Raw genomic sequence first — 15,716 nt, forward strand, 5'->3', positions numbered from 1 at the left:
TTCCCGCTGTTAGCCCCAGCTTCTGCCAACCTAGCAGTTCAAAAACATACCAATGTGAGTAGATTAATAGGTACCGCTCCTATTGGCGGGAAGGTAATGGCGCTCCATGCAGTCAGGCTTATGGCCACATGACCTTGGAGATGTCTACGGACAACGCCGGCTCTTCAGCTTAGAAATGGAGATGAGCACCAACCCCCAGAGTTGGACACAACTAGACTTATTGTCAGGGGAAAACCTTTACCTTTATCTATTTATATAATATTCGTGAACACGGAGGGTTGCCTGTACTGGCAGTCCTAAAGTTGCAAACAAGAGAGGTTCTGTAACTGTTCTCAAGTTGAATTAATATGAATTTGTATTTTTTGAGTGTAAGTCCAGCCATACATTCATACATACATATATATACTGTATAAATTGGCATTGGATAGCATAAGGAAGGGTGAACCAACATTTAGGTTTAGGTTTCAGCTGCTCCTGGACCTTGAGTTGTATTTGCAAAGGCTTCAGAGTGTGTCGATCTTGCTGTTTTATTTATTGGATTTCTTTGCTTTTCTTTTGACAGCTGGGTGTTAATTTGTTGCTTCAATGTTTTATTGCCCGCGTGTGCGTTTGTGTGCTTCTGGGAAGGTCAGGCATAAATATTTAACCGGCCACCGGGTCCCTCGCAGGAGGACAAGAGCGTTTCTCCCTCCACCTTTGTAAAACCAAAGGCAGCCAGAGCCTGATGGAAACTTGTGTTTCCTTTATTGCAAAGATCACATCTTTCTGATTGGCAACACAGGACGCGCGGAGAGGGAAAGTTAAGCCCCAGTAGATACAGGTTGTGTTTTTAAAAGACAGGGTTCCGTAGCATTGAGCCCCCGGCGCTTCAAGTGGAGTAAGACTGCATTCATTCTCCAGTGCAGATGCACCCCTAGGTTCAGTTCTTTGCACTTTCACAAGTCTCAATACCCACATTAACATGATTTATTTACTTACTATTTTTTACTATATTTCTATCCTGTTCTGTCTCACCCCGAGGGGGACTCAGAGGGGCTTACAGTTTAGAAATATTCAATACCATATTATACATAAGAGAAAAAAGCAAATACATGGCATGGTTAGCTAAAAATCAATAAACATAAATAAGAATGAAAACCATTAAAACATATTAAGCATATTAAAATATCGTAAAACATATTGAACATTGCACCAGTCCCATAGTTATCGTTTGGCTGCTTCATTTGTAACTGTATCATGATGAAATATTATGCTGCAATTCTATTACTCGCCGAATGCCAGCTTATCCAGCCAGGTTTTAAACTGTTTCCTGAATGCCAGGATGGAGGAGGCCAATCTGATCTCATTGGGGAAGGAGTTCCACAGCCAAGGGCTACTACCAAGAAGGCCCTGTCTCTCATCCCTGCCAATCACCTGTGAAGGTGGTGGGACCAAAGCAGGACCTCCTCGGAAGATCTTAAAGCTTGAACTAGTTCATAGAGGAGCATATAGGTAAGCTGGGCCAGAACTGTTTAGGGTTTTATAGGCTAAAGCCAGTATTTGGAATTGTGCTCGGTAGCAGACTAGCAGCCTCCTGTACACTGCTCCGGTGAGAAATCTGGCTGCCACTCATTGGACTATTTCAAGCTTCCAAGCAGTCTTCAAAGAGCACGTGGCAGTAGTCTATTTGAGATGTAACAAGAGCGTGGACCACTGTGGCCAAGTCTGGCTTCCCAAGGTATGGGCGCAACTGACACACAAGTTTTAATTGTGCAAAAGCACCCCCTCCGCCAGCCCCTGCTGAAACCTGGGGTTCCCAATTCAGCAATGAGTCCAGGAGAACTCCCAAGCGTGTAACCCCATCCAGCACAGGCTGTATCCCAATACCGTTTGGCCTTTCAACCAGCTCTGTCTTGTCTGGATTCAATTTCGTTTGCCCTCATTCAGACCATCACAGCTGCCAAGCACCAGTTCAGGACCTGAACAGCCTCCTTAGCAGCAGGTGGAAAGGAGTAGTAGAGTTGAACATCATCTTCGTACAGGTGGCATTGAACTCCAGAACTCTGGAGGATCTCACACAGCAGCTTCATGTAGATGTTAAGCAACATGGGGGACAGTATTGAGTCCTGTGGGACCCCACAGGGCAATGGCTGCCGGATCAAGCAGATGTCTCCCAACAACACCTTCTAGGAACGATTCTCCAGGAAGCACCAGAGCCACTGCAGAACAGTGCTCCCAAGCCCCATTCCTGCAAGGCGTCTTAGAAGGATACCATGGTCTACAGTATCAAAGGCCTCTGAGAGGTCCAAGAGAACCAACAGGGACACACACCCTCTGTCAAATTCTCTGCATAGATCAGCTAAAGGTGCATACACTGTAAGCCAAGGAAACTGGAAGATGAATTGTTTGGAACTGGAGATACAAAGATGATAAATTAATAAAGAAGTCATGAACGATAAGCAACTTGCAGCATCGGTTGAGTCGTCAAATATAGGCAAACTTCTAATCTTGCTTGAATCTTCCTTTTCTTGCTTTCTCTTTTGCCATCCTGTTGGTGGGCTTTCCATATAATAAGATAAGAATAATAATCAGGGGGCAGAGGACTCTTACAAGTAAAACAAGCAGTCAAAGAAGAAGAACATGCCCTGGCAGACAGGGCCGTAGCCAGAAAAAAATTTCGGGAGGGGTTTTGAAAATTTCGGGGGGGGGGGGGGGGGTTGAACCCCTAGCACATACCCCTCCTCGCTACAAACCTGTCAATATCTGCTTGAGATAGTGCCTGGAGGGACTCTTAATGTTTTGCATCTCATAGACTTAGCATGGGGATTTGGTTAACCAGTTAAAATTCATGAGTAAACGAGATTTTTTTTATAACTTGAAAAATTTCGGGGGGGGGGGTTGAACCCCTAACCTCCCCTCCCCCCTCGCTACAGGCCTGCTGGCAGAATATGTAAAGCAAAGTGAAGAACCTGTTTGATTGAAGTAAAAAATCAGAAACTCCTAAAAGCACAACAGACAAAGAATCAGTACAAGAAAACTGCACTACAAACTAGAGCTGACAGCTGGCACAAAACATTGCATGGAAAGTTCCTTGACAAAATTGAAGGAAAAGCTGATAAGGAGAAGACCTGGCTCTGGCTCACGAATGGGACCCTGAAGAAGGAGACAGAAGGCCTGATCCTTGCAGCCCAGGAGCTAGACATCAGAACAAAGGCAATTAAGGCCAAGATCGAAAAATCAGCTGATGACCCAAAATGCAGACTGTGCAAGGAAACCGACGAAACCATTGATCATATCCTCAGCTGCTGTAAGAAAACCGCACAGACAGACTACAAACAGAGGCACAACTATGTGGCCCAAATGATTCATTGGAACTTATACCTCAAGTACCACCTCCCAGCAGAAAAGAACTGGTGGGATCACAAACCTGCAAAAGTCTTGGAGAATGAGCACGCAAAGATACTGTGGGACTTCCGAATCCAGACGGACAAAGTTCTGGAACACAACACACCAGACATCACAGTTGTGGAAAAGAAAAAGGTTTGCATCATTGATGTTGCCATCCCAGGTGACAGTCGCATTGACGAAAAACAACAGGAAAAACTCAGCCGCTCTCAGGACCTCAAGATTGAACTTCAAAGACTCTGGCAGAAACCAGTGCAGGTGGTCCTGGTGGTGATGGGTACACTGGTTGCCGTGCCAAAAGATCTCAGCTGGCATTTGGAAACAATAGACATTGACAAAATTACGATCTGCCAACTGCAAAAGGCCACCCGACTGGGATCTGAGCGCATCATCTGAAAATACATCACACAGTCCTGGACACTTGGGAAGTGTTCAAATTGTGATTTTGTGACACAAATCCAGCATATCTTTCTTGTTCGCTGTGTCATACAACGTCGTTGTGTCAATAATAATAATAAGTAGGCCAGCCTTCAAACCAACTGCAGGGATGGATAAAACTTTGGTATTGTCCAGCATTTCATTTCATTATTATTATTATTATCTTTGTCCTCTTCTTCCTCTTCCATGTCTTCCTTCTCCTTTTCTTCAGAAAGAGCTTTTTGATTCAGGGCAGAGGGCCATGTCAGAATGTGCTCCATGCTGCTCTCTCCTGTAATACAGAAGGAGACGTCCCTTGTTTTAGAGATTTAGCATTGGGATCAGTGGTGGCATTATCAGCCTGGCACTACAAAGGCCCCGAATGACGAGGGGAACACGCTCCGCCATCGAGATAAGAGGCACGTCTTGGGCAGCGAGAGAGAGCTAATTCTGTACATCCTTCAGTTCTGGTAATTACAGAAAAGGGTGGCATTAACATTCAGGCCGTTGCAGCAAGACAGGAGGCTGCCACGTTGTCACCGATGGGAGATGTGACCGAAATGGCAGGCGAAGGAGAGATCCCCGGGAAGAGGCTGGTTCTCTCGAATGATTTGCTGGGAGACCTGCTGTGCCTTGTCCTTGAGAGCAAAATGAGGATTTCGTGGAGCTTGTTTAAGGAATGCTGATGGCCATTCCCCCCCTGCTATCTTCTTAAGTGAAGTCATTCTCTGAATCTTGCGCATGAGTAAATTCCTGCATGGAAGTGGTTGTCCTTTTTTCTGTCGAATCCAGGACAATAGTATTCAGTTCAGGATATAGAAGTAGGGTTCACCCATGTGTGTGTGTAGATGCACATAGGGTGCAATACATATGTGCAATGAGTTGAGTATTAGGTTGCACATTCAATTGTGCATTCAAGTATATAGCACCATCAGGGCATGTCTTCCATGCAGAGATTTGTGCTATATCGCTGGAGGGGAGTGAGTTGAATGTTGGGCCTGGTTCGACTCCCTGCTCATCCAAGGAGACTCTTGTGGGCAAGTCACACCCTCTCAGCTCAGGGAAAAGCGAAGGTGATGAGCCTCCTTTAAACAAATTTGATAGAAGAGTTGGAAGAGACTGCAAGGGTCATTGAGTCCAACTCTCTTCCATCATGCAAGAAGGCACAACCAAACCTCCCCTCTGCCAACAACTGGCCACCCAAACTGTCCCCCTCAATATGGTATCTTTTCAGATATTCAGACATGGCTCTTTAACCCACACTTTTATAGGATTTGGCTTCTAGGCCTTCGACCCTTATGTTGGCCCTTCTCTGGACACCTTCCAACCGTCCAATGTCCTTCCTGGCTTGTGTTGCTCAGAACTGGGCACAGAGTTCTTATTATTGGATGTAACGTATCTGAATTTCAGGAAGGCATTCCTTCGACAAAGTCCCCCATGACCTTCTGGCAAACAGACTAGTCCAATATGGCCTAGGCAAAACTATGGTGAGGTGGATCTGGAATTGGTTAAGTGAATGAATCCAGAGGGTGATTCTCCCCAATGCTTCCTCTTCATCCTGGAAAGAAGTGACAAGTGGAGTGCCATCAGGAAGGTTTTGTCCTGGCCCCGGTTCTGTTCAGGATCTTTATTCATGACTTAGTTGAAGGGTTTGAAGGGAGGAGCACCAAGTTTGTAGACCGGACCAAATGGAGAGGGTGAGCCAAGACTCCAGAAGACAGGAGCAGAATTCAAAACCATCTTAACAGATTAGAGAAATGATTGGCCAAAACTAACACAATGACGTTCCACAGGGACAAATGCAAGAGGCTCCACTTAGGCAGAAAAAAGGAAACGCAAAGAGACAGAATGGGAGGCAATGCCTGGCTCAACAGCAGGACGTGTGGAAAGGATCTTGGAGTTGTGGGGAGGAAGGAGAATGTGAGCCAACATCATGCGGTGTCTAAAAAAGCCAATGGGATTTTGGCCTGCATCAATAGGAGTCTTGTACCTAGATCCAGGGAAGTCTTGCTCCCCCAATCTCCTCTTCTGCCTTGGTTAGACCACTTTACCTGAATCACACTCTGTCCAATTCTGGGCACCGCAATTCAAGGGAGATGTTGACTCTAAGCTGGAATGTGTCCAGAGGAGAGCAACTAAAAGGATCAAGGGTTTGGAGAACAAGCCCTATGAGGAGCGGCTTAAAGAGCTGGACATGTTTAGCCTGCAGAAGAGAAGGCGGAGAGAGAGGAGACATGATGAGAGCCATGGATCAAGAGGTGATAAGAGGGGAAGTCATAGGGAGGAGGGAGGAGGCTTCCCCTCTGCTGCCCTGGAGACTAGGACACAATGAAGCAACAGCTTCAATTGACAGGAAAGGAAATTCCACCTGAACATGAGGATGAACTTCCTGACTGTGAGAGAGCTGTTCAGCAGAGGAACTCCCCCTCTGCCCCTTCTTTGGAGGCTTTGAAACAGAGGCTGGGTGGCCATCTGTCAATGGTGCTTTGAATGTGATTTTCCTGCTTCTTGGCTGAATGGGGTTGGACTGGATGGCCTACCAGGTCTCATCCAACTTTATGGTTCTATGATTCAAAAGGGCATTCTTTCAGATATTCAGACATAACTGTCATGTCCCCTTCTCTTCCCCAATTCCCTGCTCTCTAACCCAGACCTTAGAGGATTTGGCTTCTAGGCCTTTGACCCTTGTGGTGGCCCTTTTCTGGACACCTTCCAACCGTCCAGTGTCCTTCCTGGCTTGTTTTGCCCAGAACTGGGCACAGAAATGTAATTATTCCTGGTGAGGGGCCTGACCAAAGCAGAGGAGAGCTGTGTTGTCTCTTCTCTCAATCTGGACACTATGCTCATGCTGATGCAGCCTAGAATCACATTGGCTTTTTTAGCTGCTGCATTGCATCTGGCCAAGAAAAGTCCTTAAGTCAGAGTTGGGCACGTAACAACATCGTTTGCAGCGCAAGGCAACATTATTTGGGGACTTTGAGGTGCGGTTGTGTTCGTTTGAAGGGTGCCAGGAGCCAGTTTTTTGAGGGTTGGATTGAGAGGCAAAGTTACAGGATCTCAGTTGTGATCTTTGTGCCTCCAGAGTGGCATCTTTCCAACCAGGAATGGAAGGCATTTGCAGGTTTGGATAAATGGGAAAGTTTCTCCAAGCCCTCCCCTCCATGTCCTTTGCAAACCTCTGATGCTTCATGTGAAGTGGCTTTCAGAACTGAAAGACAGATCAAAAAGAAGAAAAAGCCTCTAAGGAGATTTATATGTTTATGGGGATTCTGTTATTATACACACTATTTAAATTCGTTTTATGGACATGTAAAACCGCAATATTATTACTGGAAGTGAACAAACCACTGAGCATCAATTATTCTGCTACAGCTTCTATAAAATGCAAAAGTAACTCACATGGCAATTGTTAGGAAAACGCTGTCCCTTTTTGCAGCCTACCAATGTTGTGCTTAGCCTGTCTTTATTTATTTACATGCATCTAAATATTCCTGCCCCCTGCAATCCGTGTCATGGGATCTTGGAGCAGCATACAGTGTAATCATTTTAAGCAATTTAAAACGGGGGGAGATTATTTTCAAGAGACTCAAAGCATATTAAAACGATTCGACAGGTTAACACAAGGCAGTTTTGTATCGGTTTAAACCATTTAAGATGTCGTAAAATTACAATTCGGAGTCTTTTGGCACCCTAAAAATGGGATATTTTATAGTGACAGCTTTTCTATGTATGGCTTCATTGAGTGCATACACAAACCTTCCGCCTGCTCCATCTCCTTCTTGATCGGCTTTGCCCAGAATCCTGGACACAGAGCCATTATTCCAGGTGAGGAGGTCTTGTCAGCGGGGATGATGGGTAGCAGAGTGTAATCCAAAAATTCACCATCCCGGTCTTGACCTCCTTCTCTCCAGACTGTCTCCCGGTGTGGAAAAACAGCACTGGACAAACACACTCCAGCAGATGAGGGTTCGGTTGGAAAATCCAACGGCAATAAACTTTTATTTACATTTCTATATACAAACAGAGCAAATCAGTCCTTCTCTCCATGAGTGCTTGCCGAAGCGACTCAAGCACACACACACACTGCTCAACTCCGCTCAGCTCAAGAAACTCCTCTGCTTTCCACAGGAACAAGAAAGAAAGTCCCGGTCAAAACAAACTTGACCCCATTGGTCCTGTGATACATCAATCATAGCAGACTCTCATTAACTCCATAACTGCTGAAATGCCTTGCCGAAAAAACTAACACATAAGGCATTTCTAATAACCCAGATTGATTTTAACATTTCACAATACACAATACCCTGACAGGTCTTCAGGTATTTGAAGGTGCCTGCATTATCTCAGTTCTTCTCTTCTCCTCTCCAGACTAAACCAGCCCAAGGTCCTTCTTAAGCATTTACTTCTCATTTGGGCTTGGCTTATCTTCTATGCCCTTGGTCAGTCGTATTATGCTGTTTGTACCAGCCGTCCCTGAGTTCCAAACATCCAACTTACAAATGACTCCCAGTTAAGAACAGGGCTGAAACAACAGGAAGGGAGAGGAATCCACTCCTGGAAGAGTTAATGAGGGAGCTTTGAAAGCTTAAAGAAATGATTTTTCATATTTGTAAAGCTAAGAGACTGCTTGAGAAAAACCTGCTTCATTGTTCACCTTGGGAGGCGTGTCTTTGGGTGGATCATATAGCACATAATTAATAATAATAATAACAATAATAATAATAATAATTTTATTTTTGTACCCCGCCACCATCTCCCCAGAGGGACTCGGGGCGGCTTGCAGATATAAAACCGGTATACAGTAATATCAAATACAAAAACACACAAAACAACAATAAAAACATAAGCTGATTGAACCCTTGGGTACTCACCTGGTTTACCAGAAATCACCTAGAATCATAGAATCCTAGAGTTGGAAGAGACCTCGTGGACCATTCAGTCCAACCCTGTTCTGCCAAGAAGCAGGAAAATTGCATTCAAAGCACTCCCGACAGATGACCTCTCTTTTAAAGCCTCCAAAGAAGGAGCCTCCACTACACTCCCTCTGGGGCAGAGGGTTCCACTGCTGAACAGCTCTCTCTCTCACACACACAGAGTCAGGAAGTTCTTCCTCATGTTCAGTGGAATCTCCTTTCCTGTCGTTTGAAGCCATTGCTCCATTGCGTCCTAGTCTTTAGAGAAATGAAAGTTAAAAAGAAACTTAGTAATACACATGAGCACAATTCTCCCAATCAGCGAGGAAAAATAAACCCACTTGATTTATGAGAATTTGTGTGTTTTGTAGTAAATAGAGACACACTATTTACCACCCATCTGTAAACTCAGGGTGGGCAGTTTCATGTTTTACCTGCGTGAGCAGGGACTGACCACCTGTCTGGCCAGACAAATAAATATGGTTTACTTTATTATCAGGGGGAAAGGGGTCTCCATTGAAGCTTTCTCTCGAAGTCTTGTTTCCACAATAAGCCATATTTTCCAAAATCCAGTTCTGGACAGGGACACAGGCAGCAAAGGAAACTCCACAGTTGACCCTTCCTTATGGCATCCAAAGCTAAAGAATATATGAATATATATATATATATATATATATATATATATATATATATATATATATGACTGGAGTCACACTTATAAAACACACCTGTTCTGACTTACATACAAATTTGATTTAAGAACAGACCTACAGAACTTCTCTTGTTTGTAACTTCGAGGACTGCCTTTATATCTTTTTATTGATCTCCTTCTCGATGTTTTTTCTTTGGAACTGGGCACATAGTCCAGGGTAAATCTGACCAAAAAGCAGAATACAATGGCACTACGACTTCCTTTGGTCTGGACATTATAATGGTTTAACATAGGCACGGGCAAACATGGACCCTCCCTCTAGGTGTTTTGGACTTCAACTCCCACAATCCTTTCCCCCCTCAACCATTTAAGAGGAAAGGAAAGAAAGGAAGGGGACTGAGGCTGTTAGGAATTGTGGAATTGAAATCCAAAATACTTTGGGGGAAGGGCCCAAGCTGGCCCATGCCTGATCTAGAGCCTTAAGCCCACCCTCAAGTCAACACCATCCTGGGCCAAATATACACCCCTGTGTTTGAATTGGATTATTGCTTGTAATCCAGTTCAAAACAGATAATCTGGAATCAGAAACTAGATTATATGGCAGCTAGATCCAGCCTTCGACTGCTTGTTCAGGGTGAAAGCAGAAAGAAGACACTGAAAACGTGTAACTCCTCCATTTTTTCCATCGCTGGAATTAAAATAGCCATAGCATGGGACTGAGAGGGTGATATTCTCAAGCATTTCTTTTTGTACGCTGAAAAATGAACTGAATTTTGGCATACTATTTTACATTTGATTTTTTATTAGTATACTCCATAGCATTACATCTCTAGGATTTAAGGGGGAATAAAAACAGAGTCGGCGGTGTACTCACCTGCGCAGTTTCCTGGGAGGAAGCACCGTTGCAAGGAAGGCGCCTTCCTTCTGGGTGAAGCAGCACAGGGGAGGGACTGCTGGTCACAGCTGACCTCCAGTTAGAGCACTCAAGGGCCAGGGCTTCCCAGTTCTCAGTGTCTCTGCCACAGTTTTTAAGGTTGGCTTTAAGCCTATCTTTAAATCTCTTTTCCTGCCCACCGACATTACGTTTCCCGTTCTTGAGTTTGGAGTAGAGTAGCTGCTTTGGGAGATGGTGATCGGGCATTCGGACAACGTGGCCAGTCCAGCGGAGTTGATGGTGTAGGAGCATCGCTTCAATGCTGATGGTCTTTGCTTCTTCCAGGACGCTGACATTTGTTTGCCTGTCTTAGCAAGAGATTTGCAGGATTTTTCTGAGGCAACGCTGATGGAAACGCTCCAGGAGTTGAGTGTGGCGTCTGTAGACCGTCCACGTTTCACAGGCGTAGAGCAGGGTTGGGAGGGGAATGGCTTTGTAAACAAGCACCTTGGTATCTCTACAGATGTCCCAATCATCACTCTCTGCTTCATTCAGAAAAATGCTGCACTCGCAGAGCTCAGGCAGTGTTGTATTTCAGTGTCGATGTTGACTTTTGTGGAGAGGTGGCTGCCAAGGTAGTGGAAATGGTCAACGTTTTCTAATGTGACACCATTAAGCTGTATTCCTGGCATTGCAGAGGGATTAGCTGGTGCCTTTTGGAAGAGCACTTTGATTCTCTCGATGTTCAATGAGAGGCCGAGCTTCTCGTATGCTTCTGCAAAGGTGTTTAGAGTGGCTTGTAGGTCTTCTTCTGAATGCACGCAGACTACGTTGTCATCGGCATCGATAAGCTTTCTAGAATGAAATCCACTATATAAGGCTGCAAGTCTCGAGAAGGAATTCTGGGTGCTTCAACACTGGAGAATGAATGCACTTCGACTTGAACTGAACTGCATTTAGAACTTCCAGGGCTCAATGGGTGGGATCCTGGGAGTTGTCGTTGTGTAAGGTATTTCTTTTGCCTTCATGGGCAGGTAGACCAGGAACCTCCCTTTCCTTGGCAGAACAAGTGATTAGGACAAGTGATTAGCCTCTCCTTGACCATGCCGTGGTCACTGGGAAAATATGGGTAGCCCTTTAAAGTGTGTCTTGACAAGAGTTTGGAACACGAGTGGGCCAATTGTAACCCATCAAAGCTCCAGGTTCCCATTTATAGCTTCTAAAACCACCCCTCCCTCCACAAACACCTAGAATTCCAGTGCTCCAAAATAACTTGTTTTCCCCTGCAGTCCATCACAAAATGGTGACTGTAAGCAATGTAGTGTCACTTCCTGACACCATTTTGAGAAGGACTACACAATGAGAAATGAGGCATCTGGGTGTATTTTTGCCCATAGTGTTGCCCATCCCTTGCTTAGAGGCAAGCCATCCATGTGCCTTGCCCACAGGAACTTCCATGGCCAGGTTTGGCATTATCCACTTCTCATGGCGGTGGTGACCCGCAACGTATGCACTGTCTGCTTGGAAAGTGTCCCTCCTTCTTTGCCCTCTTCCTCCTCCCACTGATGGTGCCTTCCTTTGCTTCCTAGGTGAATGGTGTGAACGTGGTCAAGGTGGGCCACAAGCAGGTGGTGTCGCTCATCCGCCAGGGGGGAAACCACCTGGTGATGAAAGTGGTCTCCGTCAGTCGCAAGCCAGAGTCGGAGGACGTTGTTCGGAAGAAAGGTGAGTGCACAGCGGCTCCGTCATGCCCTTCTTCCGAAGTCCCCTCCCCTTGCGCACGCGGACCCTCTTTCTCTGCAGAGCTTTGGCCACATCGGTGCCCGGTTGCCGGTCCAGCACTTCAGTCTCCACACCTTGTTCCCATTCTCACTCTGGGGCTGGCTCACGTCACTGGTGTTTTCCTTCTCCTTTCCCTGGCTCTTGTTCCCAGTGCCCAGCGTGGTTTTGAACAGTGGTTTTGCTAGTGAATACGCCTGGCCCCTGAACGGACCCTATTTGATGTCATATCTCACAAGTGGAGATAGACGCTAATGTGCCTTGGTTGCCTGGAGTGAACTGAGAATGCGAGATTGTGTCTCATCAGCCTTGCCAAGAGTCACGCCCCGAAGCCACCCTGGTATGATCATAGGATATAAGTTACATGTTCCTCAGCCTGCCTTTCAAAGACATAATGGACCCATTCCAGCCCTGGGAGCAGAAGCAACAGGCACAGAATGAACATTGTTCACCTCGCAAGGCCTGACAGTGAACATCTTAGAGCAAGAAAGCAGTCCTGGCTGGAGAGGCCCAGATCATTGCCAGCGTTTTTGGATAACCACCACACTGGAGAAGCAGAGAATGCCTAAGACGGGATATGATGGGTCACAGAGCTTTACTGCGGAACAACAGTGCACTAGGACCAGGATGAGTGTCCTGTTCCTAGAGGCACAAGTGACAAGTGATGGGAGAAAGAAGAGTCCTGGTTGAGTCCAAGTGCTAAATGGCCTTTTAGGATCCGAATGAGGATGGAGTCTGGTCCTCCTGGACGATTAAGGGTTATGACGCTGCTTGGCTTTGAGGGTTTTCATGGAGGGCAGGGCTCTCTTTCCCTTCTGCCCCCATCCCAGCTGCATTGGTGAGAAAGTAAGGCAGAGCCTTTGCAGGTTCCTCAGCCTGCTCGCAGGCTTTTTTTTTTCCATGTCAGGAGCGATTTGAGAAACTGCAAGTCGATTCTGGTGTGAGAGAATTGGCTGTCTGCAAGGACGTTGCCCAGGGGACGCCCGGATGTTTTAATCATCCTTGTGGGAGGCTTCCCTCATGTCCCCGCATGGAGCTAGAGCTGATAGAGGGAGCTCATCCGCACTCTCCCCGGGTGGGATTCAAACCTGGCAGCTTTCAGATCAGCAACCCAACCTTCAAGTCACAAAGCTTTAATCCATACGCCACTGGGGGCTCCCAGGCTGAGGAACGCCTTCCCACAAGAAACCCTCTTGGTCTCCTCTTTGCTTTCTTTTTCGCTAGCAGGCAAATATTTTATTTCTTTAGAGAGGCCTTTTGCTTCTTAACCGTGTCAGAAAAGTGCTTTTAGGGGGCAATGCTGTGCTTTTATAGTTTCAAAAAAGACGTCTTAATTAATGCTTGCTAAAACGGTCTTGACTCTGTATCATTAACAGAATAATTTAGTTAAATTGCGGCATCAATAGCTTTTGATTTTGAGTTCCCTTGGATCCTGGCTGGATATGAATGGAATGAATAAAATAATCTTTGCCCGGTTCTCCCAACTCCTTGGTGGCCAAAACAAAGACCACCTGACTCCCCCAAAAACAGGAGGACTGCTTTCTGGGAGCTTTTTGTAATAGTAGGAGGACTGTCGCCTCCAACGGAAACAGGGCTTCCGGGGAGAAATCAGGACCAACTGTGCTCCTGGTGGGGATGGAGACGGAAGCCAGGAAGGCTTCCAGGGCTCTGTCTGCCCTGCCATCTGCTCCCTGGGAAGAGGCGTTAGGCATCCAAGGCATTCGCTGGATCTGAGCGGGGTACCCCCACAGCCCTCGCACAAAGGGGTTCTACCATCCACAGCAAGGGCCCCTCCAGAGGTGTTGGACTACAGTACCCATAACCCCCTGTCCAGATGGCCTGGGATTAGGGAGGACTCCCAAGTCCTCCTCCCTCCCAACAAACGCATGCGGGCATCTGAAGTTGTTTCTCCCCTGCTGTGCAAATGGCATGGATATTTAGCCCTTTGCCCCCTCGATGGATTGTCACCTTGCCGTGGTGAGGGGGCTTGCGTGTTCCGATGAACCTGTGGGCACTGGAGTGATGCACTCCCAGGAGTGGCCGCAGGGGAGGTTCCAGACCAAGCACAATCCGAAGACCCAAAGACCTCAACGGCGGAGCAGGCGGAGGATAACATGGTACATGTTACAACGGCTGTGAAGGCGGAAGAAGGCTGCAACAGACTGAGAAGCCACTGTCGTTGTGTTAACCACACCACTGCTGGAACCTCACTCTGTGAAGACTGTGTGTTGACCGGCCGTGCACCGACCTCCACACATTAAAAAAAATCACGCACAGGCGTCTTCCAACAAAAATAAAAACAAACCTACAAAAGTCCCATGGCGATCAGCGAGTGGCGACGGGGGCAGGACTGTGAAATCTGGAAGCCCCTAGTCACAGACTGGCACATGGGCGGTGGATATGGACTCAGTCGTTCTACCTCAAGGACCGAGGCAGTTGAGTAGTCCGGCAGCTGTATCCATGACTGAGCAGCCCTTTTTAGGATCCGCTCTGCTCACCCCACACGGGGAAGGGGCTAGAAAAGGTGCCCTAAACATAGTCTGCCTCTCCTACCCTGACTGGACTGCCGCGTCCAGAGGGGTCACCACTCTGCGGCCAAAAAAGAAAAATGAACTTTGGAACATGGAACGTACGGACATTGTTAGATAACACTGACAGCGAGCGCCCCGAACGCAGGACTGCTCTCATTGCAAGGGAGCTGGGACGCTTCAAGATCGACATAGCAGCCCTTCAGGAGACCCGGAGAGCAGGAGAGGGGCAGCTGAAGGAAGAAAAGGGAGGCTACACCTTCTTCTGGAAGGGACTACCTGAAGAAGAGCGAAGAAGAATACACGGAGTTGGCTTTGCTATCAGAAACGACCTGGTGAAGCACCTGACTGAAGCACCCACTGGCATCAACGAACGACTTTCAACCCTCCGAATTAACCTTGCCAAAAACCAACAGGCAACCATCATATGCGCCTATGCACCAACTCTAGATGCTGACGAAGACATCAAGGAAAAATTTTACTGTCAGCTGGATACCATCCTATCGGAGATACCTAAGGAGGACAAAATCATCCTCCTGGGGGACTTTAACGCAAGAGTCGGAAGGGACTCTGACCTGTGGCCAGGGATCATAGGAAAAGACGGGGTCGGAAACAGCAACTCGAATGGCATCTTGCTTCTCACCAAATGCGGAGAGCACAACCTTGTCATCACCAACACGCTCTTCCGCCAGAAAAACAAGCTCAAGACATCATGGAAGCACCCTCGGTCAAAGCATTGGCACCTCCTGGACTATGTTATCACACGTGCCAGAGACCGCCGCGATGTGCTTCTCACAAGAGCCATGACAGGTACTGATGACTGCTGGACAGACCACAGGCTAATCCGATCCACGATGGCTATCAAGATCGTCCCCAAACGCAGACTCCAAGGAAGGAAAACAAGGCGAAAAATGAACACCCAAGCCCTTCAGGTGCCCTCCAAACGAGCCCTTCTCCAAACAACACTCAAAGATCATCTACCCACAGAACACCCCGAAAATGTTGAGGAACATTGGAACAAACTGAAGACCTCCATCATCACAGCCTGCGAAGAAAGCATTGGATACCTAACTAAGAAACATCAAGACTGGTTTGATGATAACGACAAAGAGATCCAACAGCTGATTGATAACAAAAGGAAAGCCTTCCAAACATGGCAGAGAGACACC

At 46.8% G+C, this 15,716-nt stretch overlaps 1 protein-coding gene across 8 annotated transcripts in view; it reads left to right on the forward strand.

Annotated features, from left to right (window-relative positions):
• The window catches only part of shank3 (SH3 and multiple ankyrin repeat domains 3), a 467,801-nt gene that overhangs the window by 384,055 nt on the left and 68,030 nt on the right, over nt 1-15,716 (forward strand). For all 8 annotated transcript variants that reach the window (XR_010006367.1, XM_062981259.1, XM_062981260.1 and 5 more), the window contains exon 16: nt 11,830-11,965. Coding sequence is in view for 7 of the 8 variants with exons in the window: in XM_062981259.1 (XP_062837329.1) it covers nt 11,830-11,965 (136 nt within the window). In the remaining variant the exon portion in view is untranslated. The remainder of the gene's footprint in view (nt 1-11,829; nt 11,966-15,716) is intronic.

Source organism: Anolis carolinensis, chromosome 5, assembly GCF_035594765.1.
Source record: "Anolis carolinensis isolate JA03-04 chromosome 5, rAnoCar3.1.pri, whole genome shotgun sequence".
In the NCBI taxonomy this organism is placed as follows: domain Eukaryota; kingdom Metazoa; phylum Chordata; class Lepidosauria; order Squamata; family Dactyloidae; genus Anolis; species Anolis carolinensis.